Raw genomic sequence first — 14,244 nt, forward strand, 5'->3', positions numbered from 1 at the left:
AGAGAGGCAAACTTAAAGTTAAAATGGAAAAGGAGAGTGCAGTCCACTCCCAAATCAACCCATATCTCATACCCACTGGAAACATGTCGATGTTCAGTCCGTTTATTAAAAGGGGGTTTATTCATTCATAACTGTAAATGCACCATTTTTTACATTTGAATTGATAGGATGAAGATGCAGTCATATCAGTACCTGTGTAAAGCTGGGCACCGGCAGCAGCTCCTCCAATCTGGAGAAGAACTCCCACACCAGAATCTGCAGTGCTGTCATACTAATACCGTACTGCAATGGGAACACCTCCTTTAATTAAAATGTAGAGAGCCATTACACAGTGAGGTGAATGGTCTTGCCTGTAACACGTGTTATCATCAATAATATTAGTTTAATAAAATACTTGTTTTATCCATTTGCACTAATATTCTTGATATTTGTCACAGTTCCCAACTTGACACACAACACACACATCACATGCTTGGGAACATTACATTCAATTATTACACAGAACTACCCAACTGTCGTATAGAAATCATAAAGTGTGACTTTGTGAGATTCAAATGGTATTAGTAATTGACAGGTGTGATACAGGTGTTGTATATCAGAAATGATTGGATAGTACATGGAAACAATGGCAAAAAAAAAAAAAAAAAATCCAGATATTCTGCACAATTGGTTCCCAACCACGGGTACTAGGAGCCCTGGGGGTACTTGGCCTATCCACAGGGGGTACTTGAGAATATTCAGAGACCATAGGCCTGCTGGTAAAATGCACCAGGTGGTACTTCAGGGTATTATGGGCACAACAAAATCCAGTTGGTGGTACAGTAACCGAAAAAGGTTGGGAACCAGCTATCTACAACAAGGATGGGCAATGTTGGTGGGGGCCCCCAAAAAAATGAATAAATAAATTTGGCGCCGCAGTGGTTTGCCAACCCACAAGTGCAGTCAGTTCCGGCCCTAGCATTTTGGGGGTCTTAAGTGAAGTTGTCCCCCTCCCAAGCAAAACATTTTAGCAGCCCTGCCCCTTGACAACAAAGAGAAAATTAAAGGTGGAGTTAATTTCCTGCAATTCTACACATTTTGCCCTGGGCCAGAGAGAAGATTTTGCAATTGTATAACTAATTTCATGCAATTCTGCTAATTTTTTCAATGGAGCAGCCTGGTCTCAGGCTAGATGTAACATTGTGAATGTATATCTGAGGTACTCAAATTAGTATGATATGTTATATTTGTTATTGTATGATTATATAAGAACAAAAGGAGGGTGGTTGGTCGGGGTGGATGGGTGGGCATATAACTTTAGCAACTTTTCAACTACTTTGCATGTTAGCTAACCCCTAGCCTAGCTAGTGTGAGCCATCAGCCAGGAATGCGTAACATACCGTAAGTTTAGCAAATTAGTTTCATACGAATTGTCATTTGTAACATATACGAAATGGATGATGGACATCCACAAGTTAATACATACCATACTAAACTCATAATAAATGGAATGTCTCGAATTTACATACATAATAATACAAAATGCTCTGAGACCAGGTTGGGCAGAGAGAAACATTTACAGTTTTACAGACAATTTCCTGCAATGTTTTTACATTTCGCCATAAGGTGGAGACATGTTTGAAGTCTTTATATGATATCTGATGATCAATTGGGGCGTGTCATAATTCGACCATGATTAGATAGCTGTGCGCTAGACTAACTAACCAATCTAAAAAAGTTTTGCTGACATTAATTAACTGAGTGACAGTCAGTAACTGACATAAGAGAAAAACTGCTGATGCACAACCAAATTTCGAAATAGCAACCTGTGAATTATACTAGTCCAACTATCAACAGTAAATTGAGACCCTGACAGTTCCTTAAAAAAGTGGTTTGGGGGAGACATATCCGCGGGGCTATAATGTGGAGGGCGCCAGTTGCCCATCCCGGATCTACAAGGGTTGCTATTTGCCAGAGAATTGGCCTTGTAGCCTATCAACGAAAATATTTTGGGCATTCTTCGCAGCATGTCCTCGCCTTCCTTATTTGTAAAATGATATTACAGGTGTCGACTATACAGACCACACCCCAGTGGCAACGGACTCACTCGAATACGTCACTGTTCGGAGTCACTGTGTATGAACGGATCGAGAAAGGACGATAGTGACACTTTTTATGAATCTGCGGGCTATTTTATGGAATTACACTTTTGGAGAGCTACGGAATCATGGAAGCGCCGCCATTTATGAAGTCAGTTTTACCTGCGCTAGACTCATTCACACTCGACGCAGATGACACGAGTTTGGCATTACCACCAGAGGATAATACAAAGACTCATTCAACCGACCGGAGTTTTCGTGTTCAGCAACAAGTGCAGCTCACACTTGCTCGTAAGGGCAAAAAGACAACGTCCAATGGTAAAATAGTAGTTTACAATGTGTTTTTCATTGAGTCTGCACGAATAAACAAGGTCTGTAAAGATTAACCTATTGAAATCGACAAGGGAATTTGAAGGTGCGGGGAGGGAGGGGGGGCTGTTTAGACATAGTCTACCAGGAAATACAGGACGGGTCGAAACCAGATGCAACCGAATGGCCATGCAGGCCTAGTCATTTGTGTCAAATTCTTAGTGACATTGTATTTGTCATGATGCTTGAATATAATCGTTTTCTAACATGATTGCAATCTCCTCTAGCCTACTGTATTTGTGGTCCTCTCCATTTACCTTTCTAATAGGAGAGGGTGTGTGTCCAGATGGTAATTAGGGAATTGGTGCGATGGCATGGGCCTTCAGAACACATGTGGTGTATCTTTCAGGTAGTCTTCATCTATCCAGAAAGCCATCAATTATCACTGGTTCCAGAGATGGAACCTGGTCTAACATGAAGGTAAGGCCTGTCCTATAATACACAACCCACTATCCACAGTCACAGGTGCTTTAGCCTCCCTAAAGTTAATCAGAGAGCCTGAATGTTAGAAATAACAGCTACGTGATTCAACTCGGAGCAAGGGACTTCACCCTGCATGGCAGTCAAGTGCAATGTGTCTGGAGGATATGTGAAGTGTTTTTATTTTTTTATTTGTTTACTTGAATTCCATATTTAGTGCGTCACTGAGGTGTTAAACTTCACAAGAAACAACAGGGAAATTAGATTTCTATTTGCCCCTAAAATAAACTGTAGGCTGCATTGGTTTTGAATGTACTTCCCAAATGGTTTGAATAAAAACAAATTGGATAGTCTCAGGGATGCGCAGCTATTATAAGCCCCAAGCCCATAGGGCGCAGAGTGTTAGATACCCATCTCAAAAATGTGACAAATAAAGCCTTTCCTCCTGGCACACTTGCCATATTTATCGCCCCTTTGTCTGTTCAACCAAACGCTGAAATTCTATCATCTCACATAGACTATTTGAATTGAACTGCAGTTTTATTGAATAATATCTTCAAGATTCCTAAAGGAAACCTTACAGGCTGACTACACCGCTCGTGTTGCAAAATAAATTCAGAAATCTATATTATTCAATTATTACACCCACACTGCTCGCGCACGCCAACGAGCGTCTGCGTTGCCAAGGGCTAAAATAGAAGTCAGTTCTATTTTTGACGCAGATCGCGCTGCAAGTCCTGCCTTTCCCATCTCCTCATTGGTTTATAGAAGCAGGTACCCACGTGCCATCTCCTCATTGGTTATACCCACGTGGGTGACTGAAAGACGAATGCCTAGAAGGAGGAGGGATGACTAGAAACGATTCAGTTTACCGTTTTATGTGTGAATTAATTGTCGGAGTAGAGGACCTTGTGCATTTCAGGTAAAACAACAACTCAATGTTTTATATCCCAGGACAAATTAGCTAGCAACAGCAAGCTAGCTAAATAGGACAAATTAGCTAGCAAGCTAGCTAGCTAAATTGCCATAAATGTTAAATGCTTTTTGACCTGTCCCCAAATTAATGTAATTGGTTCAGAGTATGTTTTGATATTTTAACCTGCGTGTCGTGATCAAGTTTGGTGTGGGGGTACAAAATAAATGTATGTCACGCGCGCAGCCGGTTTGGGTTCCGTGTAAGGTGTGGCTTTTAAAACACACAATACAGGATGATGCAACAATACAAACGGAACAGTGGTTATTCAGACATCAGAGAGAGCATTTTGTAGGATCTTTTTCCCTAAACCTTTTGTGTTGCTTTGAGTCATCAAGACTGTGTCCAATTATATGCAACAGCTTTACACAGATGTTTTAGCATTATTACCAGAAATGTCTTTATGGTTGATTCAGTTGTGAGCCTTCTGAAACGGGGGAACTTCTGCTTTTCATCTTTCCATGTAGACACACTCATCTTTTGGCCAGGTCGGAGGCAGGGACTTCAGCAGCCTGTCGTCTTTGAAGGAGACTAGAAGAAGTCCGTCTAAGAGGGTGGATTTGACCCCAGTCACCAGCCCCGAGTTACCTCGCTCCCGTCTGGCCTACGGGTCACTCCGTTTCGGAACCTACACCCTCCCCGGCCCTAGCCAGCCGCCCATGATGGGGACTTCAGAGGAGCGGTCGTATGGGACAGACTTGATGCGGCGTTATGCCCATTCAGAAATGGCCCGTAGCACAAGGACACACGCCATAGCTAACGGCGGCAACTACCACTGGGGCCAGTCCCTCAGACAGACTCGAGGAAATCAGCCCCTCTCTGCAGACCGCTCATTCCTGTGCAGCAGCCCTGCGATTCGCACCGACAACAGCCCCTACCTGATGGAGGTTCAAAAGGGGGCGAGGAGACAAACAGGCTACGGGTCTTTCAATGCTACCCAGAGAACAGAGGGCCTGTCCTGGCTGGGCCAGGTGGGGAAGGAGAGCCAGGGGCATGTGGGAGCCAAATGGCCTCCCTCGTACCCAGCCTCACTGGTCAGCATGGAGGTAGACATGGGCCAGAAGAGGGTGGCGGCGGAGCCAGAGATCCAGCAGACAGACGTGAATGAAGTCACTGTGGTGTAAGACTGCTTATGTGTTCTAAACAAACCTGAAGATGATTAGATCTGGCAATTAATTTAGTTCTCAACATCTCAAATCAAATGTTATGTCACATGCTTCGTAAACAACAGGTGTAGACTAACAGTGAAATACCTACTTACGGGCCCTTCCCAACAATGCAGAGAGAGAAAATAGAGAAATAATAGAAAAGTAATAACAAGTAATAATAAATGCACAATGAGTAAGGATAACTTGCTCGAGGTACCAGTACCGAATTGATTTGCAAGGGTACAAGTTAATTGAGGTAGATATGTACATACTGTATAACTAGGAATAAAGTGACTAGGATAGATAATAAACAGGATAGATTATCAACAGCAGCAAAAAGGGTCAATGCAGTCTAGGTAGCTATTTGGTAAACTGTAACTAGCTATTTAGCAGTTTTATGACTTTGGGGTAGAAGCTGTTCAGGATCCTGTTGGTTCCAGATTTCAGTGGCTTATCTCGGCTGGCACTAAAGCTATTGTAAAAGAGTCTTCCAGAGAATTATTGGTGGTTCAGTTGCTTATCTGTCATTTCAGGTCAATGATTTACCCAGATTTTGTAATGGGTGTATATAATGGAAAGTGTTGTGAGGATGAGAAATTGGATTGATAAAGTGAGCGTGTGTGTGTGTTTGTCAATGACAGGAAGTTCCTCTTCAATGCTCTCTCCCATACACAGGAAGCCAGAGAGCAAGGTGCCTGAGCTGACATTGGAGAGGGCAGTGAACCTGCTGGGCCAAGAGAATGAGGAGATGCAGATCACTGCTGCCAGCTTTATTCAAAACCAATGTTTCAACAGCGCTGACGCTAAGAAGATGGTGAGCTGGGGCCCATTTCTACTACTGTTGATTTGCCTGCTCAATTAAGGTTAAAGGCTTTCCGGGCTGTAGGCCTACAATATAGCTGATGTAGATAATACAGTGTGTGCCATTTTCAAATAATTGGGTTGGTAGGGGTATTTTCCCTTCAATTTCTATTGAGATTATGTGGGCGATTCGCATAAATTCAAGTTGAGCTCACTCTTCATAGGAACAAGGGTAGATGAAGATCTCTGCCTGTCTGTCCCCAGGTGTTCTACCTCCACGGTATACCCAGGCTGATCAAACTGCTGCAGAGCGACAGCGAGGAGCTGGAGCGCATAGCGGCGGGGGCGCTCCGAAACGTCGTCTTCGAGAGCAGCGAGAACAAGATGGAGGTGAAGGACAACAAGGGCGTGGCCCCTGCACTGTGTCTGCTCAGGAGAAGTCGCGACATAGAGACCCGGCGGCAGCTCACTGGTTAGTTTTAACACCTGCTCATGTAGATCTGAAAGAAATTGTCGTAGCACTTTATTAATGACCAGGGCGCGTATTCACAAAGTGCCTCAGAGCAGGAGAGTGGATCTAGGATCAGTTTATCCTTTTAAACCATAATGAATGAGGGGGGCTGATCCTAGATCAGCACTCCTATTCTGAGATGCTTTGTGAATATGTGATTTACATGAACTTACATGGTAAAATGGTAATAACACAGCAGTAACCTAAGAATGAAACGTTCCACAGGGCTGTTGTGGAACCTATCCTCCCATGACCTGATGAAGGAGCATCTCTCCAAAGAGGCCCTGGAGATCCTGACCACTTCTGTGCTGGTGCCCTGCTCAGGCCTGTCTGAGGGGGAGAACCCCAAAGACGCCATGCTGGCTGACCCAGACACCTTTTACAACGCCACTGGCTGCCTCCGGTAGGTCGTCTGGTCTGGACAAAGGCATTTATTGGCCATTTGTGTGTTTGACACTGACCTATGTAGTATCTGTGGTCAAGTATTTCTAGGGATCCATCTTAGGGCAGCCTGGGGTAGACACTAGGCAGTGGGATGCAGAAAGGGGTATAGTAGTTATGTTTTAGAATGATCATGAAATAATTTATTGATTGATGGTCCTCTGTAGCTTAGTTGGTAGAGTGTGGCGTTTTTCAAAGCCAGCACAGTGGGTTCGATTCCCAGGTCCATCTGTACGTAAAATGTATGCATCCATGACTAAGTCGCATTGCTTAAAAGCTTCTGCTAAATGGTATACAGTGCTTTCAGAAGGTATTCACACTTCTTGACTTTTTCCACATTTTGTTGTGTTACAAAGTGGGATTAAAATGGACATCTTTAAAAAAAAAAAAAATGTAATTCAACAATCTACACAAAATATTCTGTCAAAGAAAGATATAATATTACACTATAAAACACTAATACATTTGAAGTTGGAAGTTTACATTCACTTAAGTTGGAGTCATTAACTCGTTTTTCAAACACTCCACAAATGTCTTGTTAAACTATAGTTTTGGCAAGTCGGTTAGGACATCTACTTTGTGCATGACAAGTTATTTTTCCAACAATTGTTTACAGACAGATTATTTCACTGTATCACAATTCCAGTGGGTCAGAAGTTTGCATACACTAAGTTGACTGGGCCTTTAAACAGCTTGGAAAATTCCAGAAAATGATATTATGGCTTTAGAAGCTTCTGATAAATTATGTCAATTAGCCTGAGTCAATTAAAGGTGTACCTGTGGATGTATTTCAAGGCCTACCTTCAAACTCATTGCCTCTTTGCTTGACATCATGGGAAAATCAAAATAAATCAGCCAGGACCTCAGAAAAAACATTGTAGACACCCACAAGTCTGGTTCATCCTTGGGAGCAATTTCCAAATGCCTGAAGGTACCACGCTCATCTGTACAAACAATAGTATGCAAGTATCAACACCATGGGACCACACAGCTGTCATACCACTCAGGAAGAAGACACATTCTTTAGTGCGGAAAAGTGCAAATCAATCCCAGAACAACAGCAAATGACCGTGTGAAGATGCTGAGGAAACGGGTATAACAGTATCTATATCCACAGTAAAACAAGTCCTATATCGACATAACCTGAAAGGCCGCTCAGCAAGGACGAAGCCAATGCTCCAAAACTGCCATAAAAAAGCCAGACTACGGTTTGCAACTGCACATGGGGACAAAGATAATACTTTTTGGAGAAATGTCCTCTGTTCTGATGAAACAAAAATGGAACCGTTTAGCCATAATGACCATCATTATGTTTGGAGGAAAAAGGGGAGGCCTGCAAGCCGAAGAGCACCGTCCCAACCGTGAAGCACGGGCGTGGCAGCATCGTGTTGTGGGGGTGCTTTGCTGCAGGAGGGACTGGTGCACTTCACAAAATAGATGGCATCATGAGGATGGAAAATTGTGGATATATTGAAGCAACATTTCAAGACATCAGTCAGGAAGTTAAAGCTTGGTTGCAAATGGTTCTTCCAATTGGACCCCAAGCATACTTCCAAAATTGTGGCAAAATGGCTTAAGGACAACAAAGTCAAGGTATTGGAGTGGCCATCACACAGCCCTGACCTGCCAAAATTTGTTGGCAGAACTGAAAAAGCGTGTGCGAGCAAGGAGGCCTACAAACCTGACTCAGTTACACAAGCTCTGTCAGGAGGAATGGGCCAAAATTCACCCAACTTATTGTGGGAAGCTTGCGGAAGGCTACCCGAAACATTTGACCCAAGTTAAACAATTTAATGGCAATGTTACCAAATGCTAATTGAGTGTATATAAACTTCTGACCCTTTGGGAATGTGATGAAAGAAATAAGCTGAATTAAATAATTATCTCTATTATTCTGACATTTCACATTCTTAAAGTAAAGTGGTGATCCTAACTGACCTAAGACAGGACATTTTTTTACTAGGATTAAATGTCAGGAATTGTTGAACTGAGTATAAAAGTATTTGGCTGAGGTGTATGTGAACTTCTGACTTCAACTGTATATCTTGACTAGATAAGTATTCAACACCCTGAGTCAATACATGTTAGAATCACCTTTGGCTGTGAGTATCTCTAAGTCTCTTAAGAGCTTTGCACACCTGGATTGTACAATATTTGCCCACTTATTAATGAGATGATTCTTCAAGCTCTGTCAAATTGGTTGTTGATGATAACTAGACAGGCATTTTCTAGTCTCGCCGTAGATTTAAGTCAAAACTGTAACTAGGCCATTCAAGAACATATATTGTCTTTTTAGCAACTCCAGTGTATATGTGGCCTTGTGTTTTAGGTAATTGCCCTGCTGAAAGGGGAATTTGTCTCTGGGTCTGTTGGAAAGCTGACTGAACCAAGTTTTCCCTTTAGGATTTTGCCTTTGCTTAGTTAGCTCTTCTGTTTGTTTTTATCCTAAAAAACTCCCTAGTCCTTGCAAATGACAATCATACCCATAAGATGATGCAGCCACCACCATGCTTGAAAATATGAAGAGGTACTCTGTGTGTTTGATTTTGCTTTGTATTCAGGACAAAAAGTACATTTCTTTGCCACGTTTTTTTGCAGTTTTACTGAGCGGTTTCCTTCCTCTCTGGGAACTGAGTTAGGAACGGTGTCTATCTTTGTAGTGACTGGGTGTATTGACACACCATCCAATGTGTAATTAATCATTTCAACATGCTCAAAGTGATATTCAATGTCTTTTTTTTTTACCCATCTGCCTCTTCGTGAGGCATTGGCAACAAAAAACAACCTTCTTGGTCTTTTTTTTTGTTCAATCTTTAAAATTCTCTGTTCAACTGCGGGACCATGCAGATAATTGTATGTGTGGGGTACAGAGAAGGTGTCATTCAAAAATCATGTTAACATTATTGCACACAGTGAGTCGATGCTACTTTATTATGTGACTTAAGCACATATTTGTACTCTAAAAGGGTTGAATACTTATTGACTCAAGACATTTCAGCTTTTCATTTTGAATTCCTTTGTTAACATTGCTAAAAACATAATTCCACTTTAACATTACTGGGTATTGTGTGTAGATCAGTGACACAATCTCAATTGAATTCATTTTAAATTTGGTCTGTAACGCAACAAAATGTGGAAAGAGTGAAGGGGTGTGAATACTTCTGAAGGCACTGATTATTATACGGTGACCCAGGCGGTTCATGTCCAATCCATCTCTCACCACAGTGTTACATCTCACAGGGCTTTGTCAAGATTATTATATTTATCTCTGACAGCCTCCTCGCCATGAGTGAGAACTGTGAGGTTCCTCAAAGGCCATCGTCATCCTGTTACTCCTTTCTACCTGGCAAAACAGGCATGATGACTTCTGCCTTGGCAGCATCACCTCGATGGAGCAGCAATGCGTTGGAAACAATATCCTGCATACCTTGTGTTCCTGTTGATCTGACAGCCATTGATTTGGTTTGGCACAGATATACCACCTGACAAACACAACATGGTGTAACAAGTAGTGTTTTGCTTTTGCCTAGCAACTGATACAACTGAAAACAGGCAGGGACTAAATTATTAATGGAGCTCTCTTCCTCTTAGTGGCTCTAGTAGAATTGAAACCTCAATCCATATTGGCTGGTGCTATCAAGCCCTGGCAACCATTGACTTGTGTAACTCTGAGGAATTCCTCAGTCTTTGGCCTGATTTTAAAGCGAAAACACTCAACACTCCAACTCACAGTCATAACCTTGGGCCATCACTAATGTTACTGTATTTGACTTGACGTTAACAAAAAGGCTGCAGAATGTTTAGGAATAAATAATGACCATTTGGTCACATGTATTGAGGCAACTGATGTGTTTTTGCTTGACTTCATCTAAAAGGAAGTGGAACAGTTGACTCATTGACCAGGGGATGAAATTAAAGTGAAAGATTAACTCATGTTGCTCATTTGCTTACGTTTCCTTTGTGCTTGAAACGCGTTGCTATCTCTCAACACACAGAGACATGTTATTACAGTGACCTATTGTAATGGTTTTATCTGCAGATAACAGAAAAGCTTTTCAAAGTACACCAAATATCTCTCTGCTACAAACATTTAGCCAGTTTGGACAATGTCTAGAATGTAAAGAATGCTTTTGCTGTTGCCTAGTGGCGATAATGACAACCTGTCATTGTTGTTGTCAGAAACATAAGCTCGACTGGTCCAGAAGGGAGAAAAGCCATGCGGCAGTGTGAGAACCTTATTGACTCCCTGGTATACTACATCCGCGGGACCATAGCTGACTACAAGCCTGATGACAAGGTACTGCATGTGAAGGACTAAAGTAACATTTACTAAGCTTTTGTGCAAAATGTTCACTTGTTTCTTTTCGTTACGAGCGTTACTAAACATTTGTAGGTGGAATAAATATTGACACAGGGAAATTAAGCAAGACTGTTTTTGCCTATATTTTATCAATTTGTCTCTAGAACAACTTAATCTCGCATTTAGTGTTGAAATATTGAGAACATCATGAACCAAATGTTCTCCTTTTTTTAAACATTTTTTACAATTTTTTTAAAATATTTTTTTTACAATAGACATTGCAGAATGTTTGATCTTAAAATCATAGTCCCCTGAACAGAACCACTTCTCTCCTTCACAGTCCACAGAGAACTGTGTGTGCATCCTACATAACCTCTCCTACCAGATGGAGATGGAGCTTCCACAGAAGTTCGCCAGCGAGCTCCATGAGTCTCGACTCAACCTGGCTCCAAAGACCAAGACCCCCGGCTGTTTCGGCTCCCGCAGTGCCAAAATCATCCAGGTGGGCTCCCATCACCTCTGTTGTGGCTGTTATCATCTTTGTTGCCCTTATGTACTTGACATGCCCTGTTTATCTGGTTCTAAATAAGTTATTAAATTGGCAATGCCTATGTTATGGATAAGCCGCCTTGTTAATTAGGTGATAAAGCATACATTTTGAACTAACTCTTTAAGCCCGGTTTTCTTTGACAAATGTAATTGTTAAAAAGCCTTATACACATGAATTGAAAATGAATGTGAAACCTGGTATCTGGGCGTTAACAGGAGACCCTTTCATTCAAAGTTTTCTGGTTGTTTTGGTCCCATAGCGTCTTGAACCAAAGCGCCCTCTGCTGGAGGAGAAGGGTAGTCCCTGTGGGATAGAGTGGCTATGGAGCGCCATCACTGTGCGCATGTACCTGTCAATTATGGCCCGCAGCATCTGTCCCTACACCCAGGAGGCTGCCATCGGAGCCCTGCAGAACATCACAGCTGGGAACGGCCTGGTAAGGCTTTATCACAGATCTATGGGCTATGTACTCTTCTGGGAGTGTGGAATTGATTTGCCCATGGGTTTGATTGGAATAACTACAATACAACCATCTTATGTTGACTTGACTGTATAGTAAGTATTACATTGATGTGACTACTATATTATGCATTACTATATTGACTGTCAGTTGGTGATGTTGGGCTCATGGCTCTGTTTGGGCAGGTATCCCAGGCCATCGCCCACACCATAGTACAGAGGGAGAATGGTCTACTCCAGGCCATGAAGATGCTCCAGGAAGGAGGGATGGTTGTGAAGAAGACTGCTGTGTCCCTGCTATGTAACATCTCACGCTACAGAGAGCTTCACGCTCACATTGGTGAGCTGTGAATTGACTCATCAACCGCAATGTTTTAGTCCTACATAAGACCCACAAAGTATTTGTCTTTGGACTTGTGAGTGTATGTAAAAGCACAGCAGCATACAAACCTACAACTGTAGAAAATCAAACAATCTCTCACGAAGCGTTCCACTCTCTCTGTAGTCAAACAGGTGTTGCCACAGCTGGTGGTCATGTTACCCAACTCGGACACGAGCACAGACCTGCCTATAGAGGTGACTGTGTCCCTGTGCCACATCCTCATCAACCTGAGCCAGGATGAGACGCAGCACGTCAGGGCCATCGTCAACCACGGGGCGCTGCCCAAGATCATCAACATCAGCGCAAAGGACAACGGGTCAGTGGGTAGCTTCTGAAGACCACGGCTGCGTTCCAGGCTGACTACATTGCCTGGATTTAACATGTCAACTAACCACATGATATACTGCACGTAGTAATCTGATGCCCGACTGCACAGTCGATGTGGCACTGTTGGTTGATGCTATGCAAAGACTGTAGATGGGCTTAAAATGCACTGTATTATTCCTGAACATTGTAAGTTGGATTGGAGGGAATTTATTTTAATCTGTTAAACCTCTTCCCTTGCTTTATACTGTTCCTTTTATGTCCGATGACAGTAACCTTGTGTCCCTTTAGGTTTGGTCCCACCAGGGCTGGCCAGGCAGCCTGCATCCTACTACACAGCATGTGGAGCCACTCAGAGCTCCACAGGGCCTATAGGAAGGTGAGGCCCCTACACAGTATAACCTCCAAAGGATAAGAAACATTTTGTGTGGTGACAATAGTTTTGAATTAATCTGTGTTACTTTTCCTCTCATCATCTGCTAGGCTGGATATAGAAAAGCAGACTTCGTCAACAGCAGGACATCAAAGGCTGTACATTAAATATGGGACTAAGTGGACGATCACAAAGCATTTTGCTGATTGAGGCAATAGTGTAGTTTCTCTTCTGTGTGGACTTGGATGACTCAATTCACTGCTTTATAAAATACTTGTTTTGTGTGTCGACTTCTCCACTGTGTGAGGTGTTAAGTTTACGTGTGTGTGTCTGTTCCAGTAACAACAATTGCTGCAAGCTCTTGGCAGCAGACCAAGTTCTCTATGATGGGGAGAAAATGACTAAAAACAAAACTGATGGAGGATCAGCACTTAAATTCCATTTGAAGGAAGGATTTTGAGGAAGAAAATGAATCAGCATAGAAGTGGGAGACAATATAAGGATAACATTATGATGTATGTTAGTCTAATGAATGACAACTGAAGGTGTAAAATATAGTTTTGATCTTAACATAGTTGGGGATGTAAACAATATTAAATTACTACCTGTAAGGTCTATAAAAAAGGTCCACAATCATGGATTTTTTTTTTTTTTTTGGGAGGGGGCACACGAATGTCGCAGAAAGACATGGTTTCTTATTCTACATGTCACAGGGCAAGTTTGTTCTACATAGAAATGTGCTTTCTGAATGTAACAATGTTGCGTCCTGCTGAAAGCACTCCGGGTTTGATATCTATGTAATGTAAATAATCACTATAAACTAGAGGGTTGCAGAGTGCTGAAAAAAATGCCTAAAAGCCACGAAATATTTTATCAATCTGAAGTTGATAGCTGTGCTTCAGTTTGAGTAAATATTTGTATATACATATTTGTTAGCCTACACATTGCACTCGAGATTACTTGGGAACTGCATGGTTAGGTAGGTGTTTAATCGTTTTGTTACTACAATGTTTTACTACTTTGCTTAAAATAAATTACAATTGTGTTTTAATCATTAAGGTTGAATGATTATTTTGTGGTGGTTGTCTTGACAGCAAAGACGCAGCACTTTATAC

General features: G+C 42.0%; 1 protein-coding gene across 1 annotated transcript; it reads left to right on the forward strand.

Annotated features, from left to right (window-relative positions):
• Positions 1-1,648: 1,648 nt before the first annotated feature.
• pkp2 (plakophilin 2) lies at positions 1,649-14,187 on the forward strand. Its single transcript, XM_021576998.3, has 13 exons — positions 1,649-2,396; positions 2,797-2,867; positions 4,308-4,960; positions 5,664-5,802; positions 6,054-6,261; positions 6,526-6,703; positions 10,921-11,038; positions 11,382-11,543; positions 11,851-12,027; positions 12,237-12,390; positions 12,556-12,748; positions 13,048-13,135; positions 13,240-14,187. Exons 1-13 carry the CDS (start codon positions 2,207-2,209, stop codon positions 13,294-13,296), a joined length of 2,388 nt encoding a protein of 795 aa, XP_021432673.3. The 5' UTR covers positions 1,649-2,206; the 3' UTR covers positions 13,297-14,187.
• The last annotated feature ends 57 nt before the right edge of the window (positions 14,188-14,244 follow it).

This window comes from Oncorhynchus mykiss, chromosome 21 (assembly GCF_057628025.1).
Source record: "Oncorhynchus mykiss isolate SJ-2025 chromosome 21, ASM5762802v1, whole genome shotgun sequence".
NCBI lineage: Eukaryota > Metazoa > Chordata > Actinopteri > Salmoniformes > Salmonidae > Oncorhynchus > Oncorhynchus mykiss.